The following is a 13,887-nucleotide window of genomic DNA, read 5'->3' on the forward strand; positions in this document are numbered from 1 at the left end:
ATATCATGATGCAACAGCATTCTTAGCATGCTTTTCCTCAGAACTCAAACCTCCCAAACAGTAAGGGTTCCAAATCCACAGTCTAGAGATCACACATCTCATGGTACTGTTTAGATGTAACTCAGAGCCAACTCTGGTATTTAAATACTCAAAAATACATCCTAAGAATATGTGTCACTAGCGTTCTCTTGCAGCACTTCAGATTAGTAGGACTGGAATCCGTTCTATGTCACATTTTCAAAATAACGGTGTCATTTCACATAATACTGAACACTTTTGGTTTGCATTTGACAGGTTATTTATGAAACTACGCTGAGATTAAAGGTCCTTCTCTTTTTCACTCAGGAATTTATTAGATCATGTTGATCTTTTTAATCAGCATGTTTCAGGTTCTTTAACAAGACCATGATAACAATGAAAGTATTTCTTTCATCCATTTCTATTCAGGGAATTCATTCTGTCTTTGCTCAGCCCTTCCACACAGCCTTTTCAGTTTTCTCTAATAACATGGCTTTCAAGTCCAAATGCAAAATATTCTGACAGACTTCTGGATGCTGGTAGTGTTTAATCAGTTCTCAGAACAAGAATAGCTATCCTAGTTGTATTCATTGAACCAGAGCGTTCACTTCCTCTTACTTATTTGCCCTTGGTTTATATGCAGTTCATGGAAAGCAAATCCACATATTTCTTTCACTAATATTTACCAATCACCTAGAAGAATAAGGGTATCCTTTATTCATGACTGCTACTCCTTTTGCCTTGTTTTCCCTCTTTGAGTCAAGTTTAAAGCCTTTGGACCTCTTTGGTGCTGCTTTCCTCATTTTCTAAGTGGCTGTCAGTGTTTACGTTTTCACTGTCATCTCATTCTTGGAGTAAGAGAGGCTCTGCGAAAGTCTAAACTCCTGTGTAGAAATGAATTGTACTCTTTTACACAATATTTGGGAAGACCAGCAGCATCCCAAACTCCTGGCTCTGATCACTGTGGTTCCCTCAGAAGTCCAGGCCAGGCATAAATAGCTCCAAGCCCTCGCACATATGCCCGGCCACATGGTGCCTTGCCAACAGGAAGCACACACACCGTTTTTCAGTGAAGATACTCCTTTCTGCCATGTCCCTGAGAGTTGTGGTGGGATGGGTCTCCAGATGCCTTTTAAAACCAACTCGCTGGCAGGCCCTTCTCCCTGGCAGGCCCTTCTCCCTGACAGACCCTGTGTGCATCCACGGCCACTTGCACAGCTAGAGCTGCCCGCTCCCACCTCGCACCAATCCCCACCGCACTCGAAGGCCTGCGGAAAGGACTCCTGTACCGGGCCTGCCCCTGCTGTCGCCCAGATGCCCCTGCCCTCCCGCCTCCGCTCCCGATGACCTCAATGTCACGTCAAGCCTCCGCCCCGCGCAGCGCGAGGACGGCCACCAACGGCCACCAACGGCCACCAACGGCCGCGCGCACGCGCGCCGCAACCGCCCCGCCTCCAGCAAGCCGGGAGCGCGCAGCGGGCCGGCGGCGGCAGCTTCGCTGTGCGCATGTGCAGCGACGGGAGCCCGGCGGGCCGCTTTCCTCTTCCGGGGTGGGCTTGTCTAGGCCGTGAGGGAGGTTGGTGCTTCATGGTAGGGTATCGCGCATGCGCGGTCTGGGGGGGTTTGGGGCTGTGGCGGCCTGCATCCAGGTGAGGGGCGGCCCGGTCCGGCGCGGGGGGTGGCGGCCGTCGGGGAGTGGTGGCAGCTGTGGGGTCTGGAGACTCCCGGCCATCGCCGGGGCTTGCTTCGCCTCGCCGTGTGGCGGGGGTGGCGGCTCGGTCCCGAAAGCCGGGTGTCTCGGCCCGCCTACGCCGGGCCCGCACCTCACGCCGGGCCCGCACCTCACGCCGGGCCCGCACCTCACGCCGGGCCCGCTGCGAGGGCACCCGCCCGGGCGGGCAGAACTCCCCGCCGCCCGAGGCTGGCCTATGGGTAACGCGTCGGGAAGGCGGTCGGGTGGGGTTGGCTCTCGCCGCCTCTGCGGGAGGGAGGGTCCTGGGCGTCGGGGTTGGCGCCCGGTGCTTCCCGCCGGTGCGCGGCGGACGGCGGAGCACCTGCCGGCCGGGGCGCCTCTGGCCCGCGGTGGGGGCCCGCGAGTCCTGAGAGAGAGGCGTTTCTGGTTTGTTTATTTTCGGTTGTGGTTTTGTTGTTTTTGTTTTGTTTTTCGTAAGGGAAGAGAATATGTGCCATCTCTTCCCAAAGGTTCCCTTGATGCAAGGCTGGTAGATGGCATGTTCTTACTTTACTTATTTCTAGCCCTTCTTCTGTTTCTACTTCAGCTTTTTTTGGAGTTTAGCATCAGTATATGTCACTTTCTCAAAAAAACCCAAACATCTGTTTTGGAAAGGGCTAAGTAACTAAAGTGTGGATCAGGACTTAAATCTCATCTTAAACCTTGTCGTCCATTTCAGGCATGGCATCTAGGTTGCTGTTATGAAATTAGTGTTTGCTCCATACCTGTTAGCAGGGCAGCAGGTGTGGCTGAAGATGGAAAGTAAGAGTGATGCAAATAGCTACTGAGGAAATTCTCTTCTGCTGCCCATTATTCTGTCTTTTTTGTAGTTATAGAGACAGTCACTCTGCCATCTCAGCACTGTTACCTAATGTACAGAATTCATTACTGGAGGTGCCAAGGCTTGAGATCTTGGAGTGGAATTCTAACAACCAGTTTTCAGGACCTTAAGAAGAAACTTCTAGGGCAGATTATTCCAGAATGTCTGCTGCAATGTCATTTGGGGTAGCTTGCACTGGATACTGCTGTTAATGGGCTGCTGGCCTGAGTACGATGCAGACGCCTGAGTTCCTGTATTTGTAACTTAAATATACAGCTCTAACATGAGACACAACTTCAAAGGGTTCCTTTACAGGAAAATAATTTCTACAAATAATATTAGGCATAATATCTGCACTTTATCCTGTCAGTTTTCTGTTAGCCAAACTCTCAGCTACTTTCTTTAAGAGAAGCAGAAACTTTGCTCTGTCTTACTAGAGCCTGCCTACCCTCAGGAAGCAGTTGAAGGTTGTGACAAGTATGTAGCATGGGAGGCCATAATGTAACTATACATTTTTCTGTTAGTTTCAGCCTTCCAATGTTCTCATTCTGAGTGTGGGAAGAAGAGGGCATTTCTAAGGCCGTGTCTCCCCTAGGAATGCATTGCAGGTATAGTACGTGCTGTGCTTTTAGCAGCATGGATTTCTTTAGCCCCACCATGTTCTTTTTCTCTGTCACTTATTTTACTTTACTTTCTTTTCTCTGATGACTTTACTCTTGAGAGTAAAACAGACGGTGTTAGCAAAACCATAGCTTTGCAGTTCAGCTGTATTGTATGAACTTCACCCAGTACACATGACTTCTTTTGGGATTCGGTTCCTGGGATAGCTAAGTTTTTGTAAGATAAATATGGCCTGAGTAACTTTTAATTTTTGAAAAAAAATTTATTTATGAATAACCTTTAGCTTTTAGTTTGATTTACCTTTTTTTTTTCTGTGTTGAGAAACATGTCTAATAAATTAGTTTTCTGTTTGCATTTAATTCTTTTAATAATTTGAGATGTTTCTGTTCTGAAAGTCTCCAGTCACTAGCAGTGTAAAAAGAGATACGTAACTATCCCACTTGACTCGGGGGGGCGTTGATTTAATTACAGATAACAACCATAAACTTTGTATCTGCTGTTTTATCTTGGTTACCCACGTTGCTGAACATCATAGAATTGGGCATTACATTTCTAGCAGATAAAGAAATCACGTTCGTTTTTCACAAGTTTTGTGTGTGCAGTAAGGAAATATTACCTTGTCCGACAGAGTTCATAACAGAATTAGAAATTACTTATGCATTGTGCTCTCCAGATGAATCTACCATGTGCCTTACTGAATAATTTTAAGTATGAAATTATTCTACTTCAGGTAGATTGGCTGACTTGTTCTCTGTACTCTGACTTGCTCAGCCATTGAAGAAAGGAGCTGAAAGAGAAGGGGGCATTTTCTGCCCCTTCAGCTGCATCCATGTCTTCAGTACTTCTAAAATACTTTTAATTCATTGATGGCATTCACAGCAATAGTAAAAAATAAAGACATTTTTAAAAAAGTAAAATATCTGTACTCTATTGCTTCAATTAATTTCTTTGTTCCCATGCCTTAGGTTTTTTCTCATCTTTTAACCTACCCTAAGGGACTCAACAGCCATGCCTAGTGTGATACTGTTCTCTTGTAGTTGGTGCAGGGGACTGAAAGATTGGATCGTGGAAACTTTCCTGAAACTTAAAAATCTGCCTAAAGGCAGATGGAAGACTTTAGTCCAGAAGATTCTACAAAGTAACATGTTAGTTGATGCGAAGAATTGTTGCCTATCTTTTCTACTCTGTAATGCGTTATTAAACATGTATAGTTTAGAGAGTCTTGCAGGAAATAAACTGTGGTTTTATTGGCAAGCCTTTGCTAACCTAAATGTGTGATAAACATAGCAAATGTGAAGCTGGGAGCTTAATAGATTTCTATGGATTGCTTAACAGATGCAGCAAACCAGATTTCCTTAAGGACAAACATGGCCTTCTTTGTTGTCTTATACTGATGGGACTGTCTTTAGTAAAGCCCCTTTTTTGTTCTTAACTATTTTTGTAGTTCCTCGATGGAAAAGGTGTTAAAAACTGCCTGTGGCACTATGGAAGCATGGAGACAAAATAGCTGTCTATTGAGACCCTCAAGGAACTATTGGACAAAGTGATGGAAATGAAGAGCTTGAACCATCGCTTCAGCATGGCGGCAGCTGAATCTGACAAGGACTCCGGATATTCAGGTTTAGAAAACCACTGCATTACCTTTTTTGTGTGTGTTATTTTGCTCAGACTTTGTTTTATTGTAGGTGTTTGGCAAATCTGACTCTAGCCCCTTACAGTTTGGGTCTCATTACCTGGGAGGGCCTTTCTATGTAAGACGGGTTGCATCTGCAGTCATCCTACCATCAAACTTTTTTGGAGTGGAGCTTTATGTAGTTATAAAGTTCATTCTGTGAATTTGAATGGCAAGGGAATTTAAAATGTGCCTAGTAAAGAAATGAATGGAAGAATTTCAGACTTCAGAGTCTAGAAGTGGGGATGGCAAAATTGCTTTTTGTTCTTTTCAGTGATGAATGGACTGTTGGATTATGCCATCTAATGTCTCTTATGATTTGACCAGGTTGTCAGTAGAGCCTGATAAACCAGAAAGTAATTGTTATAACATCAGTAAAACGTAGACACGGTGTGCCATTTTAATACTCAATACTCAACAAAACTGTGCAAAGATTGCCTTAAAAAAAAAAAAAGCTTTTGTGAGAGATACCTGCCTTATTTGGTTTGTAGATAGAAGATTTCAAGACTCAAAGTGCCTGCAGCATGGACTATGGCTGCGGCAATGTTGGAACCTGTAGGTTTTTCCTGCACCAGATTTTAGAGCAGTCTTCATGATAGTGCGCAGTTCCTTGGAGACTAAGTACAAAAGAACAAAAGGTAATAGATTTTTTTTGGGAGATGTTATCTGCATGAGAATTGGCGTGAAATATAAAGCCTTTTATTAAAGGCTATTTGACAGCTGTCTCAGTAGGTTGAATTTTATTGGTATTCCACCACTGAATTTTTTCTTTCTTTGTGGCTTGGTTCAAAGGAACCAGAATAGTAGAACTGAAAGGAGGTTGCAAGCATGCTGCACGTGAAACAACTAACAGCTGAATTCTACATCTGACAGATGGAAGTTCAGAGTGCCCGAGTGCTATGGAGCAGACTGACTCAGAGGATGTCCTGAGTGCGTTGTGTTGGAACACGGAGGATGGGCCTTGGCAATGCCCAATGACCACAAGCAACTCGTTTCCTGCACTTTCTCCTATGGTTGTAATGAAAAATGTGTTAGTTAAGCAGGTATGGAAGAAATAATATATTGAAAAATATTGCATGTTCTTAACTTTTTTTAAATATTTGCCATAGATTTTTAAATATTTATTCTTTTGAAAAGATTTTATGAAGTTGGTGCAGTCCAGAAAGTAACTGGTAACTTGAAAAGTTCTATTGTGACAGCCTGTTCTTTTGAGAGGTACTAAGATGGAAAAAAAGTGAAACGGAGAAGCTCTACTACATCTTCTAAACCCCTTTGTCTCAAAGGGATCCCCCAAAAAATAGATCTTTAAGTAAATAGATCTTTATGTAAATAGCACCAAAGATCAAACCAAAAAAAGTGAGTGTTTTTCCTTGTAAAAGCTGGTGTTTTCTTTTTCATTCAATAAAGATAGTAAAGTAGGATGATAGGTTTTGCTTCTTAGTTCTTAGGTCGTAGAAGTGCTTTATGTGCAATGGGAAACACTAATTCAAAATGTTACAAATGGAAAAAATGAAATCCTATCTGAAGTTAGCTGTGGTATTTTTACTTAAGCAATTATTATATCTTAATTGCATGTGGTGGCTGACATTGCAACAATTAAGTTCCCAGTCTATGTCCTCCATTATCTTATGTGTTGTTCTTCCAGCACATCTGTGAGACTTTTACATTGTAACAGAAGATATGAGAGTTCCAAGTTCGAAGTATTGCTGTATTATTAGACCTCTTGCTCAGTACTCACTCACGTTCTCTGAGCAGAGCAAAATTCTTCAATGTTTTTTATTAGAATACTTATGAGAATACAGTGAGAAGGGGAAAAAAGTAGATCCTGGTTCTCTTTCTACTGAATCTGTTAAAACAACAACCAAAACCTATTAAATTCAAATACTGTGTATCAGTGCTAACATAAGTATGGGTTTCTGTTAGTATTTAGGTGTTAGTATAATGCAGGTTATGCATTTGTGGGGCAGATGGTTCTGATCTCTGAGCATTGTGCTTTATCTTGACAAACAACTTTATTTTATAGTCGTGTTCCTAGATGTGTGGGCAAAATACTGTCTAAACAAATGCCAAAGTTTTCATATAGTAGGGAATAGGCAAGCTTCATCTAAGGTTGATAGCCTTTGGCCCAGAGCTCAAAAATTAAATACTGCTTGCAGTGGTAGTCTAATGTTAAACTCCGAGTTGTGCTGCGAACAGTTAGGAGATATATATATAGATAGATAGATAGATATCTACCTATATATATATATATAAATAAAAAAAACCTGGTAGTGTAGCAAAAAGGGAGTTTGGGGAGGAAGAGTTGAAGGTAGATAAAATTACCAGTCTCAGCTCTCTTGAGCAGTGTGTCGTAACACCTAAGTCTAATTATGTATAGTTAAGGACAGTAATGTTAAATTGAAAAATGTTTACTGCAGTAAGCATCCAGTTACTGCTGTTTATTTGTTCCAGTTTCAATTTCAATTTGCATCATCCTTCTGTCTTGGAACCACTGTGATCCTGCGTAGTGATGGTTACCTGCTGTCCCAATTTCAGATTGTAAACAGCCAACAATAATGCTACTAAAAAAAAATAATCAAGCAGAGATTAATTCTCTGAAACACAGTGCTGCTTGTGGCAAGGTTTCTGTAAGTCTTGTAAAAGTCCTTAGTAAGTAGGAAAGCTTTTTAGACAAATGACACTGATACATGCAGGATGTATGTATCTTTCATTTGAAAAAAACCAAACCACTTTGCAGAATTAGTAAAATAAACATGTCCTCCTCTACTAAAATGAGAATTTGGGTAGGAGAACAAGACCAGAATACAATGTGAGTGTAAAGTAGAAGAAAGTAGGTAACAGAGAGGAAAAAAACAAGAACAAGATAAACAGTTACCACAGCTCTTTTGGCCTTAATGATTTTGGGGCTTTGCTGTGCTAGATACTGTACAATTGTGCAGTAAATGACAACTTCTGACCCCGAAACCTTGCTCCTTAAGGCTGCGTGTTCTGTCCTGTATGTGTATAGCCATGGTATTTATATACTTCCTCACTCCTAACATCTCCAGATACTTTTCTTTTGAATGTGGTTCTCCTTTATTCTGTGATAAGGTAGTAATATTTCTTCTTTACAACTTTTTACCCCTATTCCATAAGCATCTTTCCCACTGAACCAAAGAAATTCTGTGCCTCAGTGGGTAATTGAATCTCATCTCTGGGCTTACAACAGGTTTTTTTCCTTGCATTGGTTGATATTCAGCATTTTTTTTTTTTCTACTTCATGGTTTGAAATTTATTGAAACTGTGTGTTGTACTTGAGATTGCAAGACTTGCTGAACAGCTGTCATCCGTTTTAAATAACCATTTCAAAAGCTTGCTACAAGAGTAGGATTGACAAGTTTAGAGTTGCTGCCTTCTAACGAAGAGGGAGTCTGAATTGTTCCTAAAATGTCTGTGCGATCTTTCTTTGACTCTCTTAAAATATTTCATAACCACGATGCTTAATTAAATTATTTTTCAAATTTTCTGTACTCTTGTTGTTTGACCCCAAGTCTGGGTCGAACATTTACATGAGCATTGTATATATAAGCATGCACTGTAATCCTTATTTAGGAAAGCACATATAAATTCAGATTGAATTGTTTTTAAATGTATCTGCTGTTCCATAGTAAAAGGATTATGGATTACAGCTTTGATTCTAGTGCTGTGCTGTGTTGTCAGAAAAAGAGAAGGATGATTTTGATGGAAAACTGTTCAGAATGTATTAATCGAATGCTGTATATCAAATATGGAGAAATGGCACAGTCCGCCTGCTTCATTTAAGATTTTTTGATCCTCTTCAACAATGTTGTTGTAAGACTTCTGTTTTTTCCCCGCTTGTGCTTCTCAGGGCAGTTCATCACAGCTCCAATCTTGGACTGTGCAGCCATCCTTTGAAGTGATTCCAGCTCAACCACAACTAGTGTTTCTTCGTCCGTCAATCCCACCTCCCATTAACCCTCACCCTGTTGGGAAAAAGAGAAATGACTCCACTAATTACCTGCCCATCCTGAATTCTTATCCCAAAATAGCACCACAGCCCTGCAAGAGGGATCACTCCTTTGATCCAGAAGAACGTCAGGAAACAAATTGCCATAAACGACTCTGCACAGAAGGACCCAAAATGGAGACTTCTCCTGCACTGAGGGGCACAGGCTTGCCTACTAGTCCTTTTGCCCATCTACCAGTTAGCTTTAAGACCCCTCAGGATTCTAACCAGCAAAGTTCTTCAACTCTGGTGACAAGTGGAAAACTGTCAGCTCTTCCTGGTTTTCATCGTGTTTCCAGTGACACTCAGAAAGTGCCAGGTTTGACTCCCCTTTTGCCTTTTGGAACTCTGCAGGCAACAAAGTGCACCCCTCATGAGAGTGAGAGTGCAGCACAGACTACGATGCAGTCTGCAGTGTGGAGCCCCCCATTGATACCAGAAGAGATTTGCACTACCCCTGAGCTGCTCCTGCAACAACAAAGCAAGTGCAGACGCTTTCAGAATACACTCGTTGTGCTACGCAGGTCGGGATTGCTGGAGATCACTTTAAAAACCAAGGAGCTCATTCATCAGAATCAGATGACTCAGGCCGAGCTGGACCGGCTGAAGCACCAAACACAGCTTTTCATAGAGGCAATAAAGAACAATGCTCCACAGTCGTGGGCAGAGCTAGAAGCATCTCTAACAGGATCTGATAAAGCTGATAGCAAGCTTGAAGACTCTACTTATCCCAACATGTAGTGAAAAGGTACATAGGTGTTGGTCAAGTTATTTCTGTGCCTCCTATTTCCTGTCTCAAGCTTTTACTTGAGCGTTTTCTGAGTCCAAGACTTGCAAAGTGGCACGCTATTAACAGTTTGTCTTCAGAGCCAGCTGTGGGACTGGCTCTGAATGGGCACTTATTACTTCAGTGTGACCTTGAACTCCATGCTAACTCTGTGTACTTCCTTGGACTTGAGAAGCTTGGATGTGCTCTGCTGGCATGTTCCCATTCTTGCAGTGAAAAGACAGTCATTTGCAGTATTCTGCAAGCAAGCATCTTCCTATTCCCATCTTCAGATAGTCAGTTCTGAGAATGGGACAGCAGAACAAGCCCCAGTATTGGGCTGTCATTAGCTGCAAGTAGACAAAGGGAGCTGGTGCGAGGAGGGGAAACTTACTTTGGTGAAGTGGTATCTGTAGGATATTGTTGTAGCAGAGAGTCTTGCTTTGGGGTTTGAACACATTTGAATTAGTGGAGGTCTGCTTGTGCTGAAGCAGCATTCTATATTCATTGCAGTCTTTGGTCAAAGTGATGAGCATCTTAGGACCCAAGTGAAATTATGTGTTTTGATGAGTATACTTTTGATTTTGATCTGTACAGATGAATGAACGAAAATAATGAGGCTTGTACTGGAAGTGTTTGTTCCAAAGCCGTATTTATTAATGGCTAACAAGTGTACAAGGCAAGTGGCTTTGGATTTTCTCAGTAGTGAACAGATTAAACATTGTTATTAAAGACTGCGGTGACTTTTTTTTAAAACAGTACAAGGAAGGTATTAATTCACCAGGATTAATTTGGCAAGACTAGTTGCATATTATTTGATATGTCTATCTTTAGTTTACAAGCCTAAACTCCTTTTGTTTTTCTGTGAAATCAGATTGCTAAGTATGAAGAAAAAAAAAAAAAGAAAAAGGAGGGAGGTGAAAGGAAAAGAAGCATAATGGCCTCTGGTGAAACGAGTCCTTCTCTCATCCCCCTTCCCTCTCTTTTTTTATTTAGAGGAATCAGATTAATGTACCCGGAGAACAGGGTGGAGGGAAAGGAGGAGGGGAAAAAAAAGAAAGTGAGAGAGAGATGTCAGCTTGGATAATCTCCCTAAAAATTTTATCTACCTGAGTTTGAACTTAAACCAAAAAAAAACCCCAAAACATTTTTCCTCCACATAAATGTATATCATTCCTAGCCTGCTTGCCTTGAGATATAGCTAACACCACTGTGCGCATAAGATATTAGGCCTTACTAGTAGAGATCCACAGTAATCATGTTACAAAAACTGTTCTGTAGACATTTATTTCATTCCAGTTGATCTAGACACTTAACTATGTCACTTCCTCCAATCTGAAGGTTTTTTTTTCAGAGGCAGTCTGTAGAGAACTAAGAATGGCATTGTCTAAGAACATTAAGGAATCTAGATTGTTTATGGTATGTTCCTTTCTGCATGACAATGTTTTCAAAAAATTGTGCAGTCTAGGTGACTGGTATTTTGATGCTTTTATCACTTCTATTATCTGTTTCAGATTATTAAAAAAAGAAACTTGAAAGTAGAGTGGATGTCTTGCTCATTTGTGATTAGAACTTCTCATTTTCTGAAGCCTCTGGGAATCAATATTGCAGAAGACTGTGGAGAATGCTTTTGTAGTCTTCCTCAAATATGTGCATTACAGAAATTGTAAGGGGCTTCCCTCTTCTAAGGGGTTTTCCCCTTTTTAGACTGATGAAAAGAAATGTCGTACATGCTTCACAAAGAGGAGAAGTATCTGTCATATTTGTACTAGCCATAGGCCTAGAGAGAAACGTCATGGCAGGATTTGCCCTAGTGAAGCTGTAGCAAACTAATAGCCATGCCTTTCATGGTATCCTGCCCATCTGCTGAGGACTAGTGCAGTACATGAGAATTGATTAGAAGAAAAGTGTTCATAGACTATGTTCTGTCATGTATTTTTTAAATATACCTGGTATAATCGTGCATACTAGGATGTCTCATAACTCATAGGACAGCAATATCAAAACTCAGCCAACAAACCCAGAAGGCAGGAAGGCAACATAGTGCAGTGTAATAATGTAGGACATGTCCAATCTAGCTCTTTTGGAATCAGTTGTGATATCTGCACTGAATGACATTTGGCAGGATAGACATGATGGTACCTTAGTCCGTTTGTGAAAGAATCCCAAAAAATATACTTGTTTCTTCTGAGCTTCTTACAGGAAGGAGAGGAGGCAGTAGGAGGCTGTTCCGTTGATCTGATACCTTTAATAGGCCTAGAGGTGAGGTGTGGGAAAATGGATATCTTTCCTACTTTTCCTAAAACCCTTATTCCACCCACCAAATAGAGAGGAGAATTTGAAGTTCACAATGTACATATTTTTAGGTAGCAATTGTCCTAGAAAACAAGATGATGGACTCAGGCTACCTGGAGATGAAAGGAAGTCAGAAAAAAAGAAGTCCAGTCCTAGCTGTTTGAGATAAGAAAAAGGGAGTCTACTGGTGACCTCCTCTCCATCCTATTTCCATTGCTCTGATAGAGTAAAAGGAAGGAAAAACTGGCCTTGCAAGGTAATACCCTCTGACTTAGGGAGACTCCTGCTGATAGAAATATCTCATAATCCACACAGTACCACATGTATTTTTTCCCCTGACTGCGCTTAGGATGGTCTGAAGTGGGTGTGCCTATAGCTGGTGGGCCTTTCAGCTGATATAATTTGTATAAATATGTATCCAATAAATCTGTGGATAAAGTCCAGCAGCTGGTTAGAAATCTCCTACTGGGCATCAGTCCAGACTTAAATAGTATTTGCTGAACTAGAAAAATCTACTCTGAAACTATTATATGTAAATCTGGGGCCGCGTAGGAAACTTATCCCTAGATAACTGCAAATCTTGACGCAACATCTATAAAAAAAGGATGTTGAAGGCCTCTAGTGATAGTCATCAAGTACCATTCTTTTCAGTTTCCCTTAGCTGCCTGTATTTCTAGAAGCCCTGATAAACCTTTAAACAATAAGGGCTTTCCTTTCTTGGCTGCAATTTAATAAAATAGGTTAGCATGGAACTGTGTTGAGAAAATTAGTTGACTACATTAGGACCAGAATAGGTCCTGATTCTGGGCAGGATCTGGAAGTGGTCCAATAGATCTGAGCAGAAACATTAGCCTCTCTGATTGGAAACCTGTAAGCAATGAACTTACAGATTTTTTTTTTTTTTTGACCTTTCAAGAAGCAAAACTTTGCATTAACAAGTTAGCTGAAGACAGCTGTCCTAGTCTAAAAGTCCCCCCAAGAGGGCCTGCTGGGGATTCAGTTGCTGCTGACAGCTAGCAGGTGGGGTCAGACTGACTTCTGGTTTTCTATTAAGTTTTAATAAATGTTGGTATTTTTGATTACTTTTACTGTGTATTTTTGAAATTCTACTGCTCTAGTTGGAATGTAAACATTTTCTGTACTTTTGAAGTCCGTTGCCAGCTCTGAGTACAGTAGCCTAGGAACCCTGTTATAGAACATGACTTTTTTGCTAAAACTTTACAGAAACAGACTGTGAAATATGAATGAAATAAAGTATATACTTGAAAAGTTTGTGCATTATTTTAATGCTGTTAAACTGCAAAGCCCTTGGTTCTGAAGCATGCTTTACATACAGCTCCACAACAGCATGTTGCCTATGTGGGAAAGTGCAGATCCAAAAGTGATACTATGATGTATCTCTCAGAAGAGAGTCATGTGAGCTTTAACAGTATGTATGAATTAAAGGGTCTCTGGGAGGAGCATGAGTACAAGTGGGCTGTACAGAACACTAAGAATATATTGTCGTGGGTTACCATTGCCATAGATCTGTCATGAACAACCTGGAAGGATTTTTCCATCTCTGAACTGTTATCTCCATGTGATGACTATACATTATGCTCACCGTCTGTGCAGGGCGAACTCCTATACTCCATCTTAATCCTGTCAGCCGGGTATGAAGAAGTTACAAATTGTGAAGTGACGATCTTGGCTACTGAAAGAATTACTTGAGTGAAAAATCTTACTCTCTCTTGAAGAACATTCTTCAACTAAATCTGCATACCAGCTTTTTACTAAAACACATTTTTCAACATGTGGCCATCTTTCCACGGTCTCTTCTTTGTTTAAAGATGATTCTTACAGTAAGAACTAAGTCGTCATTCCCAGAACATCCAGCAGCCTTGTGGCATGAGATCCTCTCTTAAGGTACAAGAGATTCTCATTAAAGTTCTTAATTGGCACCAGACAAGGCAATAAC

The 13,887-nt window shown here is 41.3% G+C and overlaps 1 protein-coding gene across 11 annotated transcripts; it reads left to right on the forward strand.

The window, feature by feature from the left end:
* Positions 1–1,486: 1,486 nt before the first annotated feature.
* CIPC (CLOCK interacting pacemaker) lies at positions 1,487–13,189 on the forward strand. 11 transcript variants are annotated; one of them, XM_074585348.1, is made up of 5 exons: positions 1,516–1,594; positions 3,095–3,178; positions 4,636–4,810; positions 5,737–5,906; positions 8,732–13,189. In XM_074585348.1, the coding sequence occupies exons 3-5, from the start codon at positions 4,738–4,740 to the stop codon at positions 9,608–9,610; spliced, it is 1,122 nt and encodes a 373-aa protein (XP_074441449.1). In that variant the 5' UTR covers positions 1,516–1,594; positions 3,095–3,178; positions 4,636–4,737; the 3' UTR covers positions 9,611–13,189. The 11 variants fall into 11 exon arrangements, with proteins under 11 accessions (XP_074441445.1, XP_074441454.1, XP_074441449.1 ...); XM_074585347.1 differs by having other exon boundaries at positions 1,566–1,608; XM_074585346.1 differs by having other exon boundaries at positions 1,588–1,667.
* Positions 13,190–13,887: the final 698 nt, after the last annotated feature.

This window comes from Larus michahellis, chromosome 4, assembly GCF_964199755.1.
Source record: "Larus michahellis chromosome 4, bLarMic1.1, whole genome shotgun sequence".
Taxonomy (NCBI): Eukaryota; Metazoa; Chordata; class Aves; order Charadriiformes; family Laridae; genus Larus; species Larus michahellis.